This window comes from Urocitellus parryii, chromosome 7 (genome assembly GCF_045843805.1).
Source record: "Urocitellus parryii isolate mUroPar1 chromosome 7, mUroPar1.hap1, whole genome shotgun sequence".
Taxonomy (NCBI): domain Eukaryota; kingdom Metazoa; phylum Chordata; class Mammalia; order Rodentia; family Sciuridae; genus Urocitellus; species Urocitellus parryii.
In genome coordinates, this window is record NC_135537.1 from 80,990,701 (window position 1) to 81,016,415 (window position 25,715).

The following is a 25,715-nucleotide window of genomic DNA, read 5'->3' on the forward strand; positions in this document are numbered from 1 at the left end:
GTAGGCTATTTGAGAGGCTCCTGAAGATTTGTACAGATGTATAACTAGAAAATGTTAGAGCCAAGCTTTATTTTGAAAATGTAAATTCAGAAAGGTTGATCTGGTACTCTTTGCATAGGGAGTTTTTAAGTAGTACTGACCTCTGGAATTGGGGATGTAGCTTGGTGGTACTCGCCTGCATGCACACTGCTTTGGATTTCATCGCCAGCACCACAAAAACGAAAGAATCCAGTGTTGGGGGTCTGGGGTTGTGGCTCAAGTGGTAGAGCGCTCACTTAGCACATGTGAGGCACTAGATTTGATCCTCAGCACCACATAAAAATAAAATAAAGACATTGTATCCACCTAAAACTAAAAAATAAATATTTTTAAAAAATTCAGTGTTGATCTCTGAGCTGTTGGGCCCAATTTGTCTGTCAAGGCTCTAACTCCTCTCTCTACTTACTGTGGCTACTGAACAGTAGGCTTTTCCAATAGGTCTTAAGTAGGAGATTAAATTAAATCCAGAAACACAGCATATATGTGTTTTTCTTAAGGATAAGTAAGCAAATAGTTAAATAATTTCATTATAATTTTGGTTTTCTAAAGGGGCCGACAGCCAGTGTCTCATTGGGGAGGTCTTCTTCAAGTCTCAAATAATTAGTGAGGAACAAAACACAAATAGTCAGAAATGTATTTACAAAAAGCAGAGCCCCTGATAGATCTAGTTCACCTGAGAACTGGAACTAGACAAAGGAAAGATGGCTCTGTTGGTTTACTTAAGTGCATCCCACTTCCCATTACGTGCAGTGCCTACTGGCAGCACACTGTCCAGCAGGGCCCAAGGCCTTCAGGCATGAGTGAAGGAATCCAAGGTTTCAAGGGTGGAGTCTTGCTTCTTGATGTCTTATAGTCAGCAGGTTAATTGGCATCTTGGCAGGTCACACTCATTTCAGGTGCTGTGTGGGCCATGGCAGAGATGGATGGAAATTCACGATGTCTCTGAGCAATTGACTAGAGAAAGTGTCCACTGGTTATTCCCAGATACCAGATATTTCTATCCACTAGGCTTTGATGTGCGGTGACCCATGTGCAACCCATGGATGGCTCGTGATAGTTTTCTGCAAAAATAATATTTTTTTACATATAATAAAAACAATTTTGAATTTGTGAGGGAATAAATTGCATATCAGTCAGTGTTACTATGACACCTGGTAGACATTTGTGAGGGAGCCAAACCTCTCTGAGGTATGTGGACTGACTCCTGGTATCTTCACACATACTGCAGTGTCTTCAGTTTGCCCACACAGCTATGAAGCTTCTTCAAGTTCCTCCAGTATTCTAAGTACATTAGATTTTACCTTAAAAATAATACTTTAAAAGAATTCAAGGAAAACATGAACACTTTTTTTTTTAAAAATGATATAGGTATAAAGAGATAAAAGCCAGAAGCCACAAAGGAAAATCTTTTGGTGCTTACATACATACATACACACACAAAAACAAAACAAAACAAAACAAAAAATGTTGAATGCCATGTACAGGGTTAAAAAAATGGTACAAGAAAAATATCTGCAACACATGAGAGGTGCTGACGTCTCTAATCTTTGAAATCAGTGACCACAATAGGCCACTATATTCAAAGGAAATGCATGCATGATTAACTATGTAAGGTAGGTAAACATGGAGTGTTTGGCTTTACTGATAATGAGCCATGAACATTTTTTAAAAATTTTTCTTAGTTATACATGGACACAATATCTTTATTTTGTTTATTTATTTATATGTGGTGCTGAGGATCGAACCCTGTACCCCACAGGTGGCAAGACTCTGCTACTGAGCCACAATCCCAGCCCGAGCCATGAACATTTAAGTTAGATATTGTTCACTTTTCAGACTGACAGTGTTTTTAAAAAGTTCATTGTGTCCAATACTCGTAAAATTTTTGGAAACCAGTCTAATATGTTTCGAAATAAAAATTAGAAATATCCTTTTGTATTTTCTAGCAATATGTATTATAGTTGTTAATGTTCGCCCTGTGATTTTACTTCTGTACTTGTATAGATATGTAACACAAATATAAATAGATATGTATACAGATATCTCCTTTATTGTATAAATTGTAATATCAAAAAATTGGAAAATGCCCTAAATATTTATTACTGAGCAGTAGATAAATAAAATACTATACAGCTCGTAGAAGGAATGACGTAAATCTAAGAAAACACAGCAGTGAACTATCTAGTATGATTCCATTCTTGGAAGCAAAGAAGTTGCCTGCACATGCCCAGGAATATCTATAAGAATCCAGTGGTCATCTCAGAGAGGGCCAAAGGATAGGAGACATTATATATGTATTATTTTTTTATTGGACATAGGTTACCATTATGGTAAGGCGATGTTAAATGTTTTGTTTATTAACTTATAGCTCTCTGTGTTTTAGATTTCTTCCATTCCTTGCTGGCAATTCATTGGCTGGATCAGCCACATGGTGGCATTATTGGACAAAGAGGAAGCTGTCGCAGTTCAGCACACTGTGGAAGAGATTGCCAGTAGCTACCCACAGGCAATCGTTTATCCATTTATAATCAGTAGCGAAAGCTATTCCTTTAAAGATACATCTGCTGGTCATAAGAATAAACAGTTTGTGGCAAGGTGATGTTACAGGGTTAATCAAATACTGCAGGGTACAAAAAAATGTGTGGTAAAAGCAAACACATGGAAACTTAGGTTTGTCTTTAGATGACTTCAGGCTGTCCTCAAAGCATAGAAAACCTTACACATTTGTTGAATATATCTTTTCTAGATATCATACTTGTTATAGAATTTCTATATGTTTTTAAACAAATTTCATTTTAGGTGCTGTTCATGAAGCATACCACTCTTGTGCTCATAGCTAATAATCTGTTGGTTGAGACAGACTAGATGAGATGCTTTTGCAATTAATTCTTGAAATTATCCTTTAATTGAAAATATACAAGACAGCCCCTCTTCTAATTCAGTCTCAGTAGACAACCTAAAGGATCATCCTTTCACTTCTTCAATCCATTTATAAGTAAAGACCATTGACATAAATGGTGTGACTTTCACAAAAATACTTCCTAGGTGCATGGCATTCTAGATGCATTCTCTGTCGAGCTATTTTTTTGTCAGGAGCTGATTTGCCTCATTATTTTGGGTGTTGATTTGGGAAAGAATAGGAGTGAGACACAGCAAGACCCAGCATCTGCCATGATTTGTGCACATATTGCCTGCCAACCACACCATCTCTGAGGTCTACCATGAAGGGATTGAAGATAAGAGCCAGGCGATGGTGGCAAGTGCCTGTAATTCCACTGACTCAGAAGGCTAAGGCAGGAAGATAAAAGTTTAAGGCCAGCTTCAAAACAAAATTTAGTAAGACTCTGTCTCAAAATAATAATAGAAAGGGCTAGGGATATAGCTCAGTGGTTGGCTCAGTGGTTGAGCGCTTGCCTAGCATTCGTGAGGCACTGAGTTTGATGCCCAGCACCACACACACACACACACAAAAAAAAAAAACCTAAATGAACAAAATAAAGGTATTATGTTCATCTATAATTAAAAAAATATATATATATTAAAAATTCATACATCAAAATGTTCACACCCATTGCAAGAAAGTTTGCTTTTTAATTTAAGAACCTCACCTCTTGATAGACACTTTATACTTCATCTAATATTTGATGGAATTCTGAAATTCTTCCTTTCCCTAGACTGTTTTTTATTTGTTGGTTTTTATTTGACTGTTGGTTTTTATTTGTACATATGTGGTACATTAAATAGTTATAAATGATTGTATAACATAAATTGTACATATTATAAATATATATTTTAAGTGCATATATAAATATATGCAAACATATATATGTATATTTTTATAAATAGATAAAACAGGCCCTGATCATTGGAAGATGTTCAGTTACCTAAATTTTGTATCTTTGTTTTCATAGAATCAAAAATATGTTGGATCAAGGTGGAGTGATTCAAGACTTTATTAATGCCCTCGACCAGCTCTCTAATCCCGATCTGCTCTTTAAGGTAATACAACAGCTTTTGGCACAAAAAAAAAAGAACTAGGGTAAAACTTACTTGCAGTCTAGCTTGATTCATAAATCTTTTCTCTCTTTTCTCTCTCTTTTTCCCCAGGACTGGGTTGCTGAAATAAAAGATGAACTAGAAAAGAGCCCTGTAAATAAAAAAAAAATTGAAAAACTGTATGAGAAGATGTATGCAGCTTTGGGTGACCCGCGAGCTCCAGGCCTGGGTCCCTTTAGAAGGAGGTTTATCCAGGTATGGTTGGACACGGTGACCTTGCTGGTAGCAGAAGCATCAGGAAGATCAGTATTCAAACTTGATGGCTTGCTAACAATTCTGGTCTTAAATTACCTGTTGAATTTGTAATCTTCCTTTAATCTAGTACTTTCTGTGAGGTACTGATAGATTCTATTAATTCAATTATTCATGCTCAAATTCTTCGATCCAAAGATTAGTGTTTTAATTCTCAGAATGATTTGACTATTGGATCAAGAAAATATTTGTGCTGAGAGTGGTGACATATATGTAATCCTGGTGACTCAGGAGACTGTGGCAGGAGGATCACAAGTTAAAGACTAGTCTCAGCAACTTGGCAAGGCCTTAAGCAACTTAGCAAGACCCTGTCTCAAAATTAAAAAAAATAAAAATAAAAGGGCTAGGGATATGGTAAAGCACCCCTGGGTTTAATCCTCAGTATCAAAAAATAAATAAAAAGGAAATGTTTGTATCTTACATGAATTGATAAAATGCTGTGCCCAGCATTTTTTCAGGTCACAGGCTTGTGGGTAATTGGAGATTGTTCACAGGGACAGATCAAGTTCCTAAGGGTAGAGGGTTGTATGACAAATAACTGCTTATAAAATGCTATGCGAGTATAAAGGAGATCTATTTTCAAATTTGTTCTAGAGCTGGAAGAAAAATACATCTTTGCTCGTAGGGAATCATATACAGGAGGCCTTGATGTGGCCAACTACACAGGCTCCTCATCCCGGTCTTTCTCTGTCTGGTCTTCTGGAGACTCATCCCTAGGGACAAGGATGGAAAAGGATCCTTCCGCATCCTTTTTCCTCCTGAGGGTCTAAGAAGAACCGGGTGCTCCTTCCTCTTTTGCATACGTTACTTACACCTCCCTTTTGCCATTCATCACACTGACTTCTCCCTAAATCTTTGTCTGACTACTTGAATTTATTAAACCTCAAGAAGTTTAAGGCCTTAAAGGAAAAGACCTGGCATTCACATTGGCAGAGTCCTAAAGTCCAGTCTACAATGCAAAGAAAGATCTTTATCTTTTATATATATATATATATTTTTTTTTTGATAACTGCTTTTTTAGGATGTTATTCATATAATCCACAATTCATCCATTTAAAGTGTACACTGGAGAAGTTTTAAGTATATTTACAGAGTTGTGACATCACTTCAATTTTAGAACATTTTCATCAGCACAGAAAGTAACCCCAACCCATTTACAATTACTCCCCATTTCCTACTCTTGCCAGCTCTTGGCAGCCACTGAACTATTTTCCATAGGTAAGGAGTGGCCTCTTTTGGACCTTTCACATGAATGGAATCACACAATGTGCCACTGGCTTTTTTCACGTGGCCTGATGTTTTCAAAGTCCATCCACATTGCAGTATTCATCAGTGCTTTGTGATTTTTGTTTTGTTCTGATGGCCAGATATTGTTCCACTGTGTGAGTATGCTGCATTTTGCTTGATTTTTCTTCATCAGTTAATGGACTCTCAGGGTACTTCCACTTCTCAGCTTCTTACACATAGTGCTGCTCTGCATATCCTTGGACAGATTCTTGAGGGGAGGTGTCTTTTCAGTTCTTCTGGCCATCCTCAGCAGTAGAAAAACACTTTGGTCTTTAATTGATCCTGCCCTTTTTGCTTTCTCACTTGATAAATGGATATTGTTTGGGGTGAGTCATTCCTAGTTGGGGTACTTTGAGTAAAAGGTACAAATGTAGGGACTTACAGAATTATCTGTGGCCTAATTGTGACCAGGAATACATTCTAAAGGTGAAGATAATGCTATGAACTCCTGTAATTTAAGGACATATTTTAGGCTGCACATTGTGACTGGTGTGTGTTGCTGATCCTTAGATATGCAAGGGTCTCAGAACAGGAACTGTAATTAAATGAAGTAATAAATTGCACTTAAAACTAATAGGTTAGCACCAATAAAATCATTGTAATATTGTAGAATATGCAATTTGGAAAAGTGTGTCAAGGTTTGTTTCTTACTGTACCCGTGGCCCACACACTTACTCTTTAAAGACCCAGGTTTTGAATTTGCAGGCCATACGAGTCCATTACCAGAACTTGTATCTGTTATCATCATATCATGCAAAGGCAGCTCCAGAGGGTGCTTTGGCAAGTCGGCTGGATAAAATAATGGCTTACATTCTATGGTTTGTTGAACCATGTTCTAAATAAAAGAAGCTGGAGCTGAAGAGTGGGCAACTTACCCAAAGTCAATGAGAACATCAGATTGCAAATTAGACTTGGGTCTCCTCACCTCATAGGATCTAGGGCACCCTTGTGAAAGGGTTTCGTTTTAGCAGCTCCTCTTTTCTACAGCCTGTCCTGCCCTCCGGTATCCTATTTCCTCTGCCAGGCTGAGAACGACCTCATTTGGAAAAATTCTATTAGGCCTCCAGTAAAGAGTTCAGGTTATGCCTTTGAATTCTTGTCTACCTTCTTTCCCTGCATACTGGACACAATAAGACTCTGCCCCAAAAATCTATCAAAGCAGACCATTATTTTCCCCAGCTGCTGTGAGCATGGCTACAATAGCCCTCTCCTGGGTACACCAGCAGTGTGGCAGAAACCTGCCTGTTGTTCATAGCAGACATGAGATTCTTTGGAGTCAAATTTCTAGTGTATTGGAAAACTTATTCAGAACTTTATACCTTCTCCCAAATTAACAAATATTTTTCATTAATTTAAATTAAAACCTGCCAAAATGAAGTAAGTGACTCAGGTTTCACTTTAGAGGGTCCTTAAAGGCATTAGGCCTTTCAAATATATGATTGCTAGTTAAATTTGGGAAATAGCTAATCTTTCCATGTATTCTAAGAATGGTAGATTATTTCTATATTTTAATCCATTTATAGATTTAAAGACATCATAAATACATATATATGTAGATATACATATATATGTGTGTGTAAATTTTCCTGTTATGGATTATCTTAAAATAGATCTTTTATTTCATGTATATCAGATTTATGTTGTTAATTAGTTCTAAATTGGGTAGATCTTGACAACTTTATTGTTAGTAATAATCTTGTTTCTTTTTTTTATTTGATATCAGGATTATCATTCAAATATTTGAGTAGGACTAATATAAAGAAAGAATTGATATATTCAAAGTTATAGTATTTCTAATAATAATTGCTTTTAGAACTAAAGATTATCTAAATAAATTTATACTCATTTTATCATCTAAAATAGTATCATGAAAGATTTTTACCAAGAAAAGTAGCCTCTCTTACTTTTTTGTCTATTTTTCTCTTCAGCTTAAATAAAGAATCATGGGCTTTTCATTTTTGTTGAATTACTCCCTTAATTTTATTGTTTTTAACATTATTCCTAATTTTTTGTGTCATTGTAATGCTGTAGACCCAGAACTAGACAGTGGACACAAAGAAATTAATTGACCTTGCCAAGTTTTTGTTTTAATTTTTTGGTAGTTGTAGATGGACAGCATGCCTTTATTTTATTTATTTATTTTTATGTGGAGATAAGGATCGCACCCAGTGCCTCACACGTACTAGGCAAGCGCTCTGCCACTGAGCTCCAGCTCCAGCCTGACCTTGCCAAGTTTTTACAGCCCTCATTAGCATTATAACTGCAAGAATTTAGAATTCATAGCTACAAGTCATTATAACCATGACCTTTCTAAGGGAACACAAGTTATCAACAAAAGGCAGGCTCCAGATGTTTTAGAGTATTAAAATATTCTGGAAAAGTAAAACTGTACATCTTAAAAGCACAGAATAAACCTATGTAATTGAGCCCTTATAAAAATTCATAAGCTTAGAGCCTTTTCCTAAATTCAAACCAAACATGAGTCTTTGTAACAAATTATTAATTTTAGGCCTTTGGGAAAGAATTTGATGAACACTTTGGGAAAAAAGGTTCTAAACTACCTAGAATGAAGCTCAGTGACTTCAATGACATCACCAACACTCTGCTTTTAAAAATGAGAAGAGACACAAAGCCACCTGGGAATCTGAAAGAGTGCTCTCCCTGGATGAGTGAGTTCAAAGTGGAGTTCCTGAGAAATGAGCTGGAGATTCCTGGTGAGTTAAAACCCCCAGTTACAGAATCAAACTTAAGAACAGCAACATGACAAGAACTCGGTTTCTAAGTAGTGATATCAGGATCTTGGTAGTTGTCCCCCAACTCTCTCTTTAAAGGATTTTAAAATTTCACATATTTTTCATCATTAGGAAAATCTATAACAAGTGTTCAGATTTTCATTTACTAATTACCCCTGAGTATACCCACCTTTGCTCTTGAGTAACTTTTCTTCAGAAATATAACACAGGTATAGAAGCAGGTCCCTTCTGGGACATACATGCTGATACTGTTTAAAGGACCAGTTAATGATAAATGACTTACCTGCAGGAAAAAGGATCATGACACAGAGACATACAGCAGGTGAACCAGATGTGAACAAGGCATGATTTTTGAGAGGAAATCTAGTACATCCGAAGTTTTTCATACTGGAATTTGCCAGAGCAAAAAATGTTTTAATCCAATTACTCATATTCTCATTACAGTGAATACAAGGAAAAAAACATTTGGAGATTTTCTTTGCTTTTATTAACAACTGAGCAACTGAGGATAAGCCTCCTCACTTACCACTGATCTACCTTGAGATAATGCAGAGTTCCAGTTCAGTACACTAATCTTTCTATTTGGAATTTGTCATTTAGAATAGGAGGGTAACTTCCATTAAGAAGTAATAGCATTTTTTTTTTAAAGTCCATCTTTGCCAGGCACAGTGGCACATACCTGTAATCCCAACACTTGGGATGCTGAGGCAAGAGGATTGCAAGTTCAAAGCCAGCCTCAGCAGATTAGTGAGGCACTTAGCATCTCAACAAGACCTTGTCTCTAAATAAAACATTTAAAAAGGCTGGGGTTGTGCTTCAGTGGTTAAGCACCCCTGGGTTTAATACCCAGTAAACCCCCCCCCAAAAAAAAATTATCACAGTAGATTAGCATTTTATTATATCAGCAGATACATTTTAAAATACAAAGCTCTGTAACAAGCTATTCTAAGCAGGCTCTGTGATTTGTTTTAGGTCAGTATGATGGCAGGGGAAAGCCACTGCCTGAATACCATGCACGGATCTCTGGATTTGATGAGCGGGTAAGTGTGAGGGTTTGCAACTCCTGTCACCATGATGAGGACTCTTAGTACGTGGTTTGTAACTCTTTTTTTAATTATTATTTTTTTAATAGTTGTAGGTGGACAGCATGCTTTATTTGTTTAGTTTTTTATGCAGGGCTAAGGATCAAACCCAGTGTCTCACACATGCTAAGCAAGCACTCTGCCACTGAGATACGGCCCCAGCCCAGTGGCTTGTAATGAGAATAACGTGTTTGCCCCCACTGAGGAAGGGAAAATTAATTTTCCATGCTGTTCTCAAATTGTATGGAGTTTTCTGACTTTTTTCTGAAAACCAGAGGCTCATTTTCTTAATTTCCTCAGTGTTTCAACATCAATTATGTGTAAGGATATAGTAAACTCAAAAGATTTTACTGTATGTGTATCCATTTTTAAATATGTGGAGAATTAACCTATTATAAAAAGTTTCCATGTTGAATATCATTGTTGCAACGGACACCCACAACTCTATGTAATTATTTGTAACCAAGAATATTAGATTTCTGTTGGACAGCATTTGGGCACAAACAGATAACAGAAACATTTCACTGGCCTCTAAAGTCTGCTGGCCCAGGTTTTTGGTTCTTGTCACCTCACCCAGTATTCAGGAGGTTTCTGAGGAATGTATGTAACTTTTCCACTTTTGATGATATGATGGGCCTAGATCATAGATTGTACTTAAAACACTTTTTTTTTTTTTGCCTTCAGACATGTGCCTGTAGTCCCAGCAACTTGGGGGACTGAGGCAAGAGGATAATGAGAGCTCACAATATAAATACCAGCCTGTACAGCACAGTAATATCCCATCTCAAAAAAATAAAATTTCACTCACAAAAAACAAACAAAACAAAAACCTACGAAGGTATTTTTTGCTGGGTGCCCTGGCACATACCTATAGGCTGAGGTAAGGGTACCTTGACTTTGGGCAGCAATAGTGAAACCTTGTCTCTTTTAAAACAAAACAAAAATCCTTTATTTTTAAAGGTAAAAGTAATGGCTTCTATAAGAAAACCAAAGCGCATCATCATCCGAGGCCATGATGAAAGGGAGTACCCATTCCTTGTAAAAGGTGGTGAGGACCTTCGGCAGGACCAGCGCATTGAGCAGCTCTTCGAAGTCATGAATGTCATCCTCTCCCAGGATTCTGCCTGCAGTCAGAGAAACATGCAGTTAAGAACATACCGTGTGGTGCCCATGACCTCCAGGTGCGGCCCAAGCACATGTAGGATTCTGCCCTGGGCTGGGTACTTGTGTCTGTTCAGAGGTGGGCATGGGGGTGGCTAGACAGGTTGGTCCCTTGAACCCCACAGACAGAGCACTAGACTGCACTGAAACACTTGCTGACCTCTGTAGGGAAAGTAAGTTCAGAATGAATGTAAGGAATCTGTTTTTGCTTTGATTCTCCACGCATTTTTTTCTAGGGCAGAAAGAGCAATTCAGGTTTGCATTTATTTACAAACTTTTCATTTTCCTTTTCAGATTAGGATTAATTGAATGGATTGAAAATACATTTACCTTGAAGGACTTTCTTTTGAATAACATGTCACAAGAGGAGAAAATGGCTTATTTGAGGTAGTATGAAGCCGACTGCTCCTTCTTTAGTGCTACCTGCCCTCCAGACTGCTTTTACTCAAACAGTCCTTTCTTCCTTAGTAGTATGGTTTCAAGTGCAGTTTCCTCTACCTCTTGTTCCCCTTGTAATTGCTGCTGCTATATCCCTACCCTTACTCTGCCTATGACTGGGTGAATAAGCTAGATTGAGTACAAGATATTAAATGGTAATTGTATTATTTTACCACAGCCTTTTTTTTTTTTTTTAAGTATTAGCTTTAGGGGGAAAAATTTTTTTTGTGGTACTGGGAATTGAACACACGGGTGCCGTATCACTGAGCTACATACTCAACCTTCCCTCTCTTTTTTTCAAATGTTTATTTTGGCCTCAAACTTGTGATACTCCTATCTCAGCCTCCTGAATATCTGGGATTATAGTTGTGTACTTTTTAACAAAGAAAAATCTGGAAAGAAATAAAATGAATAAATAAAATCAACAGCTAACACTTATTTTCTGTGTACTAGGCAGGCACTAGTCTCAGTTCCTAATGTATGTGAACTCATTTATTTCTCAACACTCTATAAGGTGAATATTATCACTTCTGTACAGATGAGAAAGTTGAGGTCCAGAGAGGTTAAATAACTCATCCTTAGTCATCCAGCCTATAAGTGGTCTAGCTGGAATTATTCCTGATTCATTCTGTATCATAATATGTATGCTTTTACTTTTTCTTTAGCCTTTTACTTGTTTTCTAATTATTTTGCAACAAACTTATATTTCCTAATCAGAAGGTTTTAAAACTTTTTTGTTTCTATAAAGGAAAATAAGGACAACGTGATGAAAGATTATGCTATAGGTAGAATTGGCAGGTTTTGGTGACAAGCTGTGGGATAAAGAGGAAATGGCTAAGAATGGCTGCAAGGCCTATTTCTCTTCATTGTGTTATAATTCTTTCCTGAATGTAATTAAACAGGTGCAATATTTTTTATCAGTCAGTTTCTAACACACATAAAATTAAGCATATTTTCATCAAACTCACATTCCCATAGTAAATAGGTCATCATTTGCCAACTTTTTTTTTTTCTTCCTTAGATGCTAGAGATTGAACCCTACCACCTCTTGATCCCACACATTTGAATTTTTTGCCTAGAATCGCTTCTCCTTTCTTTGGAAGACAGGAAAGCTGACGAACACTGCTTCCTGCCATCAGAAATTCTTGGTCTCTGGCCAGGCTTGGTGGGACATAACCTACATCTCAGGAAACAGAGGTTGAAGGATCTCAAGTTTGAGGCCAGCCTGGGTAATTTGGAAACTCTGTTTCAGAATTAGTAAAAGGAGTGGAGATGTAGCTCACTGGTAAAGTAGCCCTGGGTTTGATCCCATACCACCAAAAAAAAAAAAAAGAAGAAGAAGAAGAAGAAGAAAGGAATTCTAGGACTCAGTCTGGCACTGAAGTCCTGACTCCCAGTATTGTGAACTGCAGACTCACCCTTCCTGTGCTTTCCAGTCTCCTTTGGTGAGATGGGGTAGTTCAGTGGAATGTGGGTATCAGTGAGTTCAAAGTATTTTCACATAAGGATGGTATAAATTTACTTCTGACTACCTTTTTTTTTTTTTTGTACTGGGGATTGAACTCAGGGGCACTCAACCACTGAGCCACATCTCCAGCCCTATTTTATATCTTAGTTAGAGACAAGGTCTCACTGAGTTGCTTAGCATCTTGCTAAGTTGCTGAGACTGGCTGTGAACTCGGGATCCTCCTGCTTCAGCCTCCTGAGCCACTGGGATGACAGGTGTTCCCCACCGTGCCCAGCTTCTGACTACCTTTTTTTAAAAGGCAATTCCAACATCCTATTATTAAGTTATTGATGTTGTTACTAGGAATTGGAACCCAGGGTATCGGGCATACTAGGGAAGCATGCTATCTTTGAACCCTTTTTATTTTATTTGAGATAGGGTCTCACTAAATTTCCCAGGTTTGTGGTCCTCCTGCCTTAGCTTGAGTAACTTACAGGCATATACTGGCTGCTATTTTTGTCTTGATAAGCATATTCCAGTGGGTTTTTTTTTTGTAGTTGTAGATGGACAGAATGCCTTTATTTTGTTTTTATTTTTATATGGTGCTGAGGATCGAACCCAATGCTTCACTCATGCTAGGCAAGTGCTCTGCCACTGAACCATAGCCCCAGCCCCATATCGCAGTTTTCAACCTAAAGATTTTCATGTCTTTTAAAACTAGGAGAAGAGCCAGGCATAGTGGCACGTACCTGTAATTCCAGTGACTTAGGCTAAGGCAGAAGGATCATAGGTTCAAAGCTAGCCTGGGCAACTTAGCAAGACCCTGTCTTAAAATAAGAAAATAAAGAAAAGGGCTGGGTTGGAGTTTAGTAGTAAAGTGCACCTGGGTTCCATCCCAGTACCACAGGATGTCGGGTGAGGGTAGCTAGGAGAAGAAAGCCAGCACAGTGGCTCCACCTATAGTCCCACATAGTGGGGACTGAGCAGGAGGCTTGTTTCAGCCCAGAATTTCGAGCCCCAACTAGTAAGACAACATAGCAAGACTGTCTCAAAAGAGAGAATATATGAGGAGAGGATTTAGGTTAAAGGGGAGTAGTCTATTTGTGAATTTAACTTTGTAGTAAAAGTTCAGGCAGAAAACAGATGCAATAAATTTCCCACTTCATACAGAGAATAAGATAAGCTAAACTTTAAGTGTTTGTGTCGAGGAGGCCCATGATTCTAAAACTCTGATAGGGAATTTCTTGGGTTTCTTTGGAGTAATTAAAAATGAATAATGGCATATTGAAAGTCTAGATCCACAGTAAAATGGGTTTGATGTTAATATAATATTAAGTATGATTGCCAGGTGTGGTGGTGCATGCCTGTGATCCCAGCAACTTGGGAGGCTGGGGCAGGAAGATCATAATTTTGAGGCCAGCCTCAGCAACTTAGCAAGACCTATCTCAAAATTAAAATTTGAAAAGGAATGGGGATGTGTAGCTCAGTGGTAGAGCATACCTGCCTTCCATCCCTGATCATAAAACTAAAATAATAAGTAAATGTGATTAAAAGTCACCTTTACTTTTTTTCCTCCCTCTTCCCTATTTTTTAATGAATTCTTGGTGATTTGTGCCTTTAAAATCATGTTATGCTAAATATCTCCCTGATTCCAATTCCGTTTTTCGTACTTGTTAGTGATTCCAAAGCACCAGTGATGGAATATAAAGACTGGCTTAAGAAAATGTCTGGAAAACATGATGTTGGAGCATATGCAGTAATGTATAAGTGAGTTCTGTTTTAATTTTCTTTTGTATTATCTAGTTCTTCTCAAAGTTGCATATTTACTTTTTATCCTTAGAAAGTTTTGCTTTAGATCATCAAAATCTAGTTATTTGATTTTTAAGCTTCAGTATAAACAAAAATTTAAATTTCAAGTCATGAAAAATTGGTTCTAATAAAACTTTCACCATTATTAAATCATAGGAGAGCCAACCGTACAGAAACAGTCATGGCTTTCAGAAAAAGAGAAAGTAAAGTACCTGCCAGTCTCTTAAAGTAAGTGTACTTGTGATTTCATGAACACTGTCGTGCAAAACAGAGATCCCACCGGGCTCTTCTCTGTCCCAGGAGGGCCTTCATGAAGATGAGCACAGGCCCCGAGGCCTTCCTGGCACTTCGCTCCCACTTCGCCAGCTCCCACGCTCTGCTGTGTGTCAGCCACTGGCTTCTCGGGATTGGAGACAGACACCTGAACAATTTCTTGATAACGATGGAGACAGGCAGCATGATTGGAATTGACTTTGGACATGCATTTGGATCAGCTACCCAGGTGTGATTGCCTTATCTTGTTGGCTAGTTTAGAATCCATGTAATTTAGCAACACCTCAAGAAGTAGATAGTTTAAAGAACTGGCTTGTTGGGTTGGTTCCGTCATGATAGTTAAATCTGACATTTTTGAAGTAATATATAATCTCATCCTAGCTTCAGGCTTGTTTAGGCAAGTCATAGGAGATGTGATCAGAGACAGGAGCAAAATGCATTCCTGTTTAGGATGACTCTGTAGAAGTTTTATGAAGATCTATAATCAAAATGTCTTGCGCAAAATGTGATACAGATCTTTTCTCTGCCACTAGCCTCTGAGAGTTGGTGATGACACTTATGAATCTCTGTGGGCTATATGTTGCTCCACACAGACTCTGGTTTTGTGAGCGTGGTGCGAGCTGAGTGGATTACCATTGGGCCCAGGAATTCATGTGGGTAGCTTATTTTAAGAAAAGAAGAGTTTGTAGTCATACTAAAAGCAAATAAACTGAGAAGACATTTCATTAATGTTTGTTATTTTGAGATATCTAGTTCATATATTCTGCATTTTGCATGTCTTTTTTTTTCTTGTTTAGTTTCTGCCAGTCCCTGAGTTGGTGCCTTTCCGTCTAACCCGCCAATTTATCAATCTGCTGTTACCAATGAAAGAAATGGGCCTCATGTACAGTGTCATGATACATGCCCTGAGGGCCTTCCGTGCAGAGGCAGACCTGCTTGTTAACACCATGGATGTGTTTGTAAGAGAGCCCTCCTTTGATTGGAAGGTAGGTTTAGTTTATATGTGCTTTTTCCTTTTATTGGTGTCACAGTATGTGACATGGTGTCTATTTTATGGTGAAAATGTATCACGTTGTGTTTGCTAAAGTATCTATGTTATTTTGTACTGCATTTCTCAAAATTAACATTTGGGGCCATTCAGCCAGTAAACTAGATAAGAGGCAAAATCCTTACTTGGAGAAAACTGTTGCTTAAATTGAGTTTATTTCCTACTGGGTGTGAGATTATAGACCCATTGGTGATGGTGGGTCCAGTTTCTCTCTGGCACCACTTTTAATTTTAAAAATTGTTCCATGTGAAGCTTTCATGGATCATGGAGTCAGATAGTGCTGTCTTAACCTCAGTGGTTATCCAGGACATAGCCCCAGAAAAATGAAGCCTGTGGTGCTCATCCTTCCTAGGGAGTGATATCTCCTACCTCCCTGCAGCAGCACCTCAAGTCACTAAAATGCATGCTACTGTTAAAATGTTATAGGTTCCCAGTTACACTTGTTAAGTTCATTACTGATTTAATGTTATAGCAGAGAAATATATACTGTTCTATATTCTATATACCGTTATAGCAGAGAAATCATGTTCTTTTTCTTCAGAATTTTGAACAAAAAATGCTGAAAAAAGGAGGATCATGGATTCAAGAAATAAATATAACTAAAAAAAATTGGTATCCTCAGCAGAAGATATGTTATGCTAAGAGAAAGTTAGCAGGTGCCAATCCTGCGGTTATTACTTGGTAAGATTGTTATTGGGGGGAGACGGGTGAATACCAGTGTATTACCATTTCTTAAAGAATCATTGTAGGTACAAAGTGCCAAGCACTTTAGGCCTTTGGGAGTAGTGTGACTATCCTCACTTTATAAATGAGGAAAGCCAGATTGGAGAGGTGACTCCTCCAGAGCCAGGAGAGGCCTGTGACTCAAACCTGCGTGCCTGAGTCTGTTCTCTGCACAGTCCTTGGCCTTCAGGTTAGTGCCTGGAATAGCCTCTATCAATATGAGGACCAGAAGGCATATTCTTAGATGGTGCCAGAAGAGAGATTTGGGGTTTAAATTTGCTTTTGTCCTTTTTTGGAACATTGAACCCATTTGGCCCTGATGGGCATAGCACCTAGGTAGGTTGGCTCTTAAATTTTTTTCTTAACTAAGGTCTAAAGCAAATAATATTTATAGAGATTATTTCTAGGAAAAGAAATTAAACTTCACAATTAAAATAGAAGTAAATGGCAGTCTGTGGTCAGTTTGTTGTTTTGCTTTGTTTATTGATTTTGTGGTACTGGGGTTGAACCCAAAGGCATTCTACCACAGAACTATGTCCTAGCCCTTTTTATTTTTTACTTTGATTTTTTTTTTAAGAGAGAGAGAGAGAGAGAATTTTAATATTTATTTTTTAGTTTTTGGCGAACACAACATCTTTGTTTGTATGTGGTGCTGAGGATCGAACCCCAGGCCACACGCATGCCAGGTGAGCGCGCTACCGCTTGAGCCACATCCCCAGCTCTTATTTTTTACTTTGAGGCAGGGACTTCCTGAGTTGCCCAAGCTGGCCTCAAACTTAAAATCCTCCTGCCTCAGCCTCCCAAGTAGCTGAGATTATAGGTGTGTGCCACCACAACTGGTTTAACATTTTGTTTTGTTTTGTTTTGTTTGTTAATTAATTTATTTTAATTAGGTATATCTGACAGCAGAATGCATTTTGATTCATTGTACATAACTGCACCATAACTTAACATTTCTCTGGTTATACACCATGTAGCATCACATCATATGTGCAGTCATACATGTACCTAGGGTAATGATGTCCATCTCATTCCACCATCTTTCCAGCCCCCTCCCTACCCTCTCTCCCCTTTGCCCAAAGTTCCTCCATTTTTCCCATGCCTCCCCACTCCCCGTTATGGATCAGCATCCACTTATCAGAGGGAACATTCGGCCTTGGTTTTTTTGGGATTGGCTTACTTTGCTTAGCATGATATTCTCCAACTCCATTCATTTATCTGAAAATATCATAATTTTACTCTCTTTTAATGCTGAATAGTATTCTGTTGTGTATATATACCACAGTTTCTTTATTTATTCATCTGTTGAAGGGTATCTACGTTGCTTCCACGGTTTAGCTATTGTGAATTGAGCTGTTATGAAGATTGATGTAGCTGCAATACTATAGTATGCTGATTTTAAGTCCTTTGGGTATAGACCCAGGTGTGGGATAGCTGGGTCAAATGGTGGTTCCATTCCAAGTTTTTAAAGGAATCTCTATACTACTTTCCATAGTAGTTGCACCAATTTGCAGTCCCACCAGCAATGTATGAGTGTACCTTTTTCCCCACATCCTTACCAACACTTATTTTTGTTTGTATTCTTGATAGCTGCCATTCTGATTAGAGTGAAATAAAATCTTAGTTTTGATTTGCCTTTCTCTAATTACTAGAGATGTTGAATATTTTTTTCATATTTGTTGATCTAAAGTATGCTTTATTCTGAGAAGTGTCTGTTCAGCTCCCTAGTCCATTTATTGATTGGGTAGTTTGTTTCTTTTGGTGTCAAGTTTTTTGAGTTCTTAATATATCCTGGAGATTAGTGCTCTATCTGAGGTGTGTATGGCAAAAATCTGCTCCCAAAATGTAGGCTCTCTGTTCATCTCATTGATTGTTTCTTTTGCTGAGAAGAAGCTTTTTAGTTTGAATCCATCCCATTTATTAATTCCTGATTTTATTTCTTGTGCTTTAGGAGTCTAGTTAAGGAACTCAGGAACTAATCCAATATGTTAAAAGATTTGGGCATACTTTTTCCTCTATTAAGCGCAGGGTCTCTGAACTAATTCCTAGGTCCTTGATCCATTTTGAGTTGAGTTTTCTGCATGGAGAGAGAGGGGTTTAGTTTTATTTTGCTGCATATGGATTTCCAGTTCTCCCAGCGTCATTTATTGAAGAGGTTGTCTTTTCTCGACTGTATGTCTTTGTTGCCTTTGTCTAATATGCAATAACTGTATTTATGTGGGTTTGTCTCTGTGTCTTCTATTCTGTACCATTAGTCTATATGTCTGTTTTTGTGCCAATACCATGCCGTTTTTGTTACTGTAACTTTGTAGCATAGTTTGAGGTCTTGTATTGTGATGCCTTCTGCTTCACTCTTCTTGCTAAGGATTCCTTTGGCTATTCTGGGTCTCTTACTTTTCCAAATGAATTTCATGATTGCTTTTTTCTATTTCTATAAGGAATGATGTTGGAATTTTAATTGCAATCACATTGAATCTGTATAGCACTTTGGGTAGCATGACCATGTCCACAGTGTTAATTCTGCCTAACCTAGCACGCGGGAGATCTTTCCGTCTTCTAAGATCTTCAATTTCTTTCGTTAGTGTTCTGCAGTTTTTATCGTAGAGTTCTTTTACTTCTTTTGTTAGTTAATTCCCAAGTTGTTGTTGTTGTTGTTTTGAGGCTATTGTGATGGGGTAGTTTTCCTATTTGTCTTTCAAAGGATTCATCACTGATGTATAGAAATGCATTCGATTTATGGGTATTGATTTTATATCCTGCTACTTTGCTGAATTCATTAATTAATTCTCCTCTAAGTGTAGAATCATGTCGTCATCAAATAAGGATAGATTGAGTTCTTCTTTTCCTGACCATATCCCTTTAATTTCTTTCATCTAATTGCTCTGATTAGAGTTTCAAGGACTATGTTGAATAGAAGTGGTGACAGAGGGCATCCCTGTCTTGTTCCAGTTTCTAGAGGGAATGCTTTCAATTTTTCTCCATTTAGAATAATGTTGGCCTTGGGCTTAGCATAGGTAGCTTTTACAATGTTGAGGTATGTTTGTAGTGCCCTAGTTTTTCTCGTGTTTTGAACATGAAAGGGTGCTTTATTTTGTCATGCTTTCTCTGCATCAGTTGATACAATCATATGATTCTTATCTTTAATTCTATTGATGTGATGAGTTATATGTTGAACCAACCTTGCCTCCCTGGAATGAACCCCTCTTTATCATGATGCAATATTTTTAATATGTTTTTGTATGCAGTTTGCCAGAATTTTTTGCATAAATGTTCATAAGGGATATTGGTTTTAATTTTTTTCCTTGATATGCCTCTGCCTGGTTTTGGAATTGGCTCCCTTTAGTATTCTCTAAAAAAAAAAAACAAAGGGTTCCTTTCCTTTTCTATTTCATGGAATAACTTGAGGGGTATTGGTATTAATTCTTCTTTGTAGGTTTTGTAGAACTCAGCTGTGAATCTGTCTGGTCCTGGGCTATTCTTGGTTGTTAGGTTTTTGATGGCATCTTCTATTTCCTTGCTTGAAATTGATATATTTAGGGGCTGGGGCTGTGGCTCAGTGGTAGAGCACTCGTCTAGCATGTGCGAGGCCCTGGGTTCGATCCTCAGCACCACATAAAAATAAATAAACAAAATAAAAGTAATGTGTCCAACTACTTCTAAAAAATAAATATTGAAAATGTTTAAATTGTGTATGTCCTCTTGACTCAGTTTGGGTTGATCAGATGCCTCTATAAATTTGTTGGTGTCTTCGAGATTTTCTGTTTTACTGGAGTATAAATTTTCAAAATAGTTTCTAATTGTTTTCTGTATTTCAATAGTGTCTTTCATGATATTTCCTTTTTCATCACTGATTTTAGTAATTTGAATTTTCTCCCTCCTTGTTTTCATTAGAGTGGCTAAGGGTTTGTCAGTTTATTCAAAGAACTAGCTTTTTGTTTTGTCAGTTTTTTGAAGTGTTTCTTTAGTTTCAATGTTATTGATTTCTGCCCTGATTTCAATTATTTCCTGTTTTCTGCTGCTTTTGGTATTGGTTTGTTCTTCTTTTTTTCTAGGGCTTTGAGCTGTAATGTCAGATCATTTATTTGTTGACTTTTTCTTCTTTTAATGAATGAACTCCATGCAATGAACTTTCCTCTTATTAGCACTGCCTTCATAGTATCCCAGAGATTTTGATACGTTGTATTGGAGTTCTCATTTACTTCTAAGAATTTTTTTTAAAACCTTCCCCCTGGTGTCTTCTGTTATCCATGTGTCATTCAGTAGCATACTGTTTAGTCTCCAGGTGTTGGAGTAGCGTCTCTTTTTAATTTTATCATTGATTTCTAATTTCATTCCATTATGGTCTGATAGAATTTAGGGTAGTATCTCCTTTTTTTTTGTATTTGCTAAGACTTGCTTTGTGGCATAACATATGGTCTGTTTTGGAGAAGAATCCATGTGCTCTTGAGAAGAAAGTGTATTCTCTCATTGATGGATGGATATTCTGTATATGTCTGTTAAAGTGCAAATTATAGTGGTAGCATGCTCACCTAGCGTGCGTGAGGCACTGGGTTCGATTCTCGGCACCACATAAAAATAAAATAAAGATATTGTGTCCACCTAAAACTGAAAAATAAATATATTTTAAAAAGTGCAAATTATTGATTGTATTATTGAGTTCTATAGTTTCTTTGTTTAGTTTTTGTTTGGAAGATCTATCTGGTGGTGAGAGAGGTGTATTTAAGTCACCTAGTATTATTGTGTTGTGGTCTATTTGGTTCTTGTATTTAAGGAGAGTTTGTTTGACATAAATAGATGCCCCATTGTTTGGGGCATAGATATTTATGATTGTTATGTCTTGTTGATGTATGAATCCCTTTAGCAGTATGAAATGTCCTTCTTTATCCCTTTTTGCTAGCTTTGATTTGAAGTCCACTTTATCTGATATGATGATGAAAACCCCTGCTTATATACATGGTCCATGAGAGTGGTACATTTTTTCCCACCCTTTCACCTTCAGTCTGTGGATGTCTTTTCCTGGGAGATGAGTCTCTTGAAGGCAGCATATTGTTGGGTCTTTTTTAAAAATCCAGTCTGTCAGTCTGTATCTTTTAATTGATGAGTTTAGGCTATTAATATTCAGGGTTATTATTGAAATATGATTTGTATTCCAGGACATTTTGGTTTATTTTTGGTTTTTAACTTGGTTTCTCCTTTGATTAGCCTTTCCTTTAGTGTAGTTCCTCCCCTTGCTGATTTTCGTTGTTGTTTTTCATTTCCTCCTCCTGGAATATTTTGCAGCAGATGCTCTGTAGTGCAGGCTGGCTGGCTTTCTTTCTTTCTTTCTAGTATTTTTTTTTTTTTTTTAGTTATAGGTGGACACAATATCTTTGTTTTTATGTGGTGCTGAGGATCAAACCCAGTGCCTCTGGCATGCGAAGGGAGCGCTCTGCCTCTGAGCCACAACCCTAGCCCAGTGCAGGCTTTCTTGCTGTAAATTATTTCAACTTTTGTTTATCATGAAAGATTTTTATTTTGTCATCAAATCTGAAGCTTAATTTGGCTGGACATAAGATTCTTGGTTGGCCTACATTTTCTTTCAGAGTTTGGTATATGTCATTCCAGTCTCCTTGATTTGAGGGTCTGGGTTAAAAAAATCTGAGATCCAAATTGCTCTCCCTATAGGTGATCCGATTCCTCTCTCTTGCAGCCTTTAAGATTCTCTCCTTATTCTGTATGCTAGGCATTGTCAGTATAATGTGCCTTGGTGTAGATCTGTTGTAATTTTGTATATTTGGTGTTCTGTAAGCCTCTTGTATTTGATTTTCCAATTCTTTCTTCATGTTAGGGAAATTTTCTGAAATTATCTCATTGAAGAGATTGTGCATTCCTTTGGTTAGAATCTCTGTGCCTTCCTCTATCCCATTAACTCTTAGATTTGGTCTTTTGATGTTGTCCCATAATTCTTGGATGTTCTGTTCATAGTTTCTTACCATCTTCACTGCATGGTCAACTTTATTTTCCAGATTGTATACTTTGTCTTCATTGTCTGACGTTCTGTCTTCCAAGTGATCTAGTCTGTTTATGATGCCTTCTATTGAGTTTTTCATTTGGTTTATTGTTTCCTTCATTTCAAGGATTATTTGGGGGTTTTTGTTGGTCTGCTTGTTTTGTTTTTGGTACTAATGATTGAACCCAGGGTGCTTTACCCACTGGGTTACATCTCTTACCCTTTTTATTTTTTATTTTGAGACCAGGTCTTGTTAAATTGCTGAAGCTAGCTTTTAACTTGCTATTCTTCTACCTCATCCTCCTAAATCACTGGGATTACAGGTATGTGCCATCATACCTGGTTCAACATGTTGAACAGATGACAAGTAGTCTTTCCAGCAGGTGGTACTGGCAAAAGAGTGAAGTTCGATCCCTGTTTCATACAATCTACAAAAATAACTCAAAATAGATCAAAGACCTCAGTGTAAGAGTCAACGATATAAAATGCTTAAAGAAAACATGGGTCAGTGTTCATTACCTTGCCAGGCCAGGTGGCACACGTCTGTAATCCCAGTGGCTCAGGAGAGTGAGACAGGAAGACTGAGAGTTCAAAGCCAGCCTCAGCAAAAGCAAGGTGCTAAGCCACTCAGACACTGTCTCTAAATAAAATACAAAATAGGGCTGGGGATATGGCTCAGTAGTCAAGTATCCCTGAGTTTAATCCCTGGTACTCACCCCCCAAAATTGTTTTTTCATGATCTTGAATTTGACATTTAACATGTTAGGTATGACACCAAAAGCACTTCATCAACATTCAGAACTTTGTGCTTCAGATGTTACTATCAAGAAAGTGAGATGAGGCCCGGTGAGACAGAGTAGTGTTAAGCACTTAACTTGGCATGGCACAACCCTCTGGGTTAATTATCAACTCAGCAAAAAGAAAAAAACCCCTAAAATGACAATCCACAGAATGGGAGAAAATACTTTTAAGTCATTTATTGACAAAGGATTTATATCTAATATCCATTTAAAACTCCTCAAACCCAATAATAAAAAGACAAATAGCCCAATTTTTAAATGGCCGAAGGAATCAAACAGACATTTCTCTACAGATAATGTACTATGAAAAACTGTTCAGCATAACTAGTCATCAGGGAAATGCAAATGAGATACTACTTCATACCCACTAAGGTGGTTATAAAACGGTATGTAACAGGTTTGGGTAAGAATGTACAGAAACTGGAATCTCATACACTGCTAGTGGGAGAGGGAAACGGTGCTTTTGCTGTGGGAAACAGTCTGAGTTAATTGGAAAATTAAAGAGAGTATTTATTTGACCCAGCAATTCTCTCTATCCAGGAGAAAAGACAGTGTGATTGTACAAAAACTTGCAAACGAATTATAATAGTGACATTATTTATGTTTTATTTCCCTGCAAATCCAACCTTTGACTTCAAGGTTATGAGGATAGAAAAAAATTTGTAAGTGATGAGAAAATGTTTGGGTGGGATAGCTAGGAATGCAAGCCACAAAGGAAAAACAATCTGTGTTTTCATATTTGTTTAATCTTTTTTCCAGTGATGAGTTACTTCTGGGCCATGAGAAGTTTCCTGCCTTTGGGGATTACACAGCTGTAGCTCGGGGAAGCAAAGATCACAACATTCGTGCCCGAGAGCCAGACAGTGGCCTTTTGGAAGAGACTCAAGTGAAATGCTTGATTGACCAGGCAACAGACCCTAATATCCTTGGCAGAACTTGGGAAGGATGGGAGCCCTGGATGTGATATCTGTTGAAGTTTGCAGCTATAAAGCATTAAATTGTTTAAAGAATCTCCTAAACTTTCTCTCTTTTTTTAATTTTAATTTTTAGTTGTTCTTTTTAATTATACATGATAGTAGAATGTATTTTGATATATCATACCTTCATGGAGTAAAACTTCCCATTTTTGTGGTTGTATATGATGTAGATTTATACTGGTCATAAGAATCTCCTAAACTTTCAGGGACAGCAATCAGTGAGCTGATTTTGTTAAAGCACTAAAGAAAGAAACTTATTCAATAATGCAGTTTTTTTTTAAATAATGGAAGTTTTGTAGCATGAGTTTCAATCAAGATCATGATGAGTAAATGAATAGTGATATGAATGAGAGATTGTATTAGGGTTATAATAGACTTATAATTTAAAATATATATCTAGGCTCATGAAAGTATTAAGAACACAGCAAGCTAGCCAGGTGTGGTGATGCACACCTGAAATTCCAGGTACCTAAGAGGCTGAGGCAGGAGAATCTATAATTAAAGGCTAACATGGTCAACTTAGTAAGACCCTATCTCAAAAAATAAAAAAGGATGCCTCACAGGCACAAGGCCCTGGGTTCTATCCCCAGCACCACGAATAAATATTTACATAAATAAAAGGGCTAGAGGTATTGCTCAATGGTAGAGTGCCCCTGGGCCCAATTCCCAGAACACCCCCCTGTGTGTGCATGAGCACAGGCATGCACACACACACAGCAAGTTAAATAAACCTCCATCTCAATATGTAAGTAAGAACATACCATGAACATTTTCATTGCTTGTGGTACATTGGAAATAGTATGCAAAAGACTTCATCACTATGATTTTGTGAGAATGAAACCAATAATATAGTCAGTGGGATGCTATGTTGTATAAGCAGTGTAGGAATACAAATGACAAGTAAAGCTATGATCATGGAATATTAGATTGATAAATGTCTGCATTTGATTTTTTTTTTAAAGAGAGAGAGAGAGAGAATTTTAATATTTTTTTTTTAGTTATCGGCGGTCACAACATCTTTGTTGGTATGTGGTGCTGAGGATCGAACCCGGGCCGCACGCATGCCAGGCGAGCGCGCTACCGCTTGAGCCACATCCCCAGCCCCTGCATTTGATATTTTTAAGATTTTTTTAGGTTATTTATTTTATTCTCTCCTAGTTATGAAATATGGTAGATATTCTCTCTGGAAGAGGAAGTATTAGCAGGGTGAAAACCTTGGTCTTAGTATTCACTTTTGCCACTTGCATACACACCTGGGAAGATAGATGTGCTTTGTGTCCCAGGCTCAAGAAACTTTAGAAATCTCAAGTGTGGAGATAAGGAAGAAAAAAGAGAAATCTACTTAAAATGATTTCCTATTTGGAGGGGAAAAGTGTGCGTTCATTTTGAATTATGGAAGTGACTTTCTTCCCATCTGTCGATCTGTGTCTTCCTCCAGGCCTCTATACCCCCATCTGATTTTAAGATCAGCTTTCAGCTTTATCTTGTTGGGTTTTGTCTTCATTTATATTTGGGAACTCTTGAATGCTTTTGAGAAACAACAATTTTAAGATTATGTCTAGTCTGGGAGTGAAGCTTAGT

At 37.5% G+C, this 25,715-nt stretch overlaps 1 protein-coding gene across 1 annotated transcript in view; it reads left to right on the forward strand.

Annotated features, from left to right (window-relative positions):
• Window positions 1-24,167, forward strand: part of Prkdc (protein kinase, DNA-activated, catalytic subunit) — a 169,529-nt gene extending 145,362 nt beyond the window's left edge. Inside the window, exons 74-86 of the mRNA XM_077800450.1 lie at window positions 2,423-2,634; window positions 3,951-4,038; window positions 4,147-4,290; window positions 8,144-8,348; window positions 9,360-9,427; window positions 10,430-10,650; window positions 10,925-11,017; window positions 14,193-14,282; window positions 14,481-14,552; window positions 14,625-14,826; window positions 15,395-15,583; window positions 16,187-16,326; window positions 23,917-24,167. Coding sequence (XP_077656576.1) covers window positions 2,423-2,634; window positions 3,951-4,038; window positions 4,147-4,290; window positions 8,144-8,348; window positions 9,360-9,427; window positions 10,430-10,650; window positions 10,925-11,017; window positions 14,193-14,282; window positions 14,481-14,552; window positions 14,625-14,826; window positions 15,395-15,583; window positions 16,187-16,326; window positions 23,917-24,121 — 1,929 coding nt within the window. The 3' untranslated portion in view covers window positions 24,122-24,167. The remainder of the gene's footprint in view (window positions 1-2,422; window positions 2,635-3,950; window positions 4,039-4,146; window positions 4,291-8,143; window positions 8,349-9,359; window positions 9,428-10,429; window positions 10,651-10,924; window positions 11,018-14,192; window positions 14,283-14,480; window positions 14,553-14,624; window positions 14,827-15,394; window positions 15,584-16,186; window positions 16,327-23,916) is intronic.
• The last annotated feature ends 1,548 nt before the right edge of the window (window positions 24,168-25,715 follow it).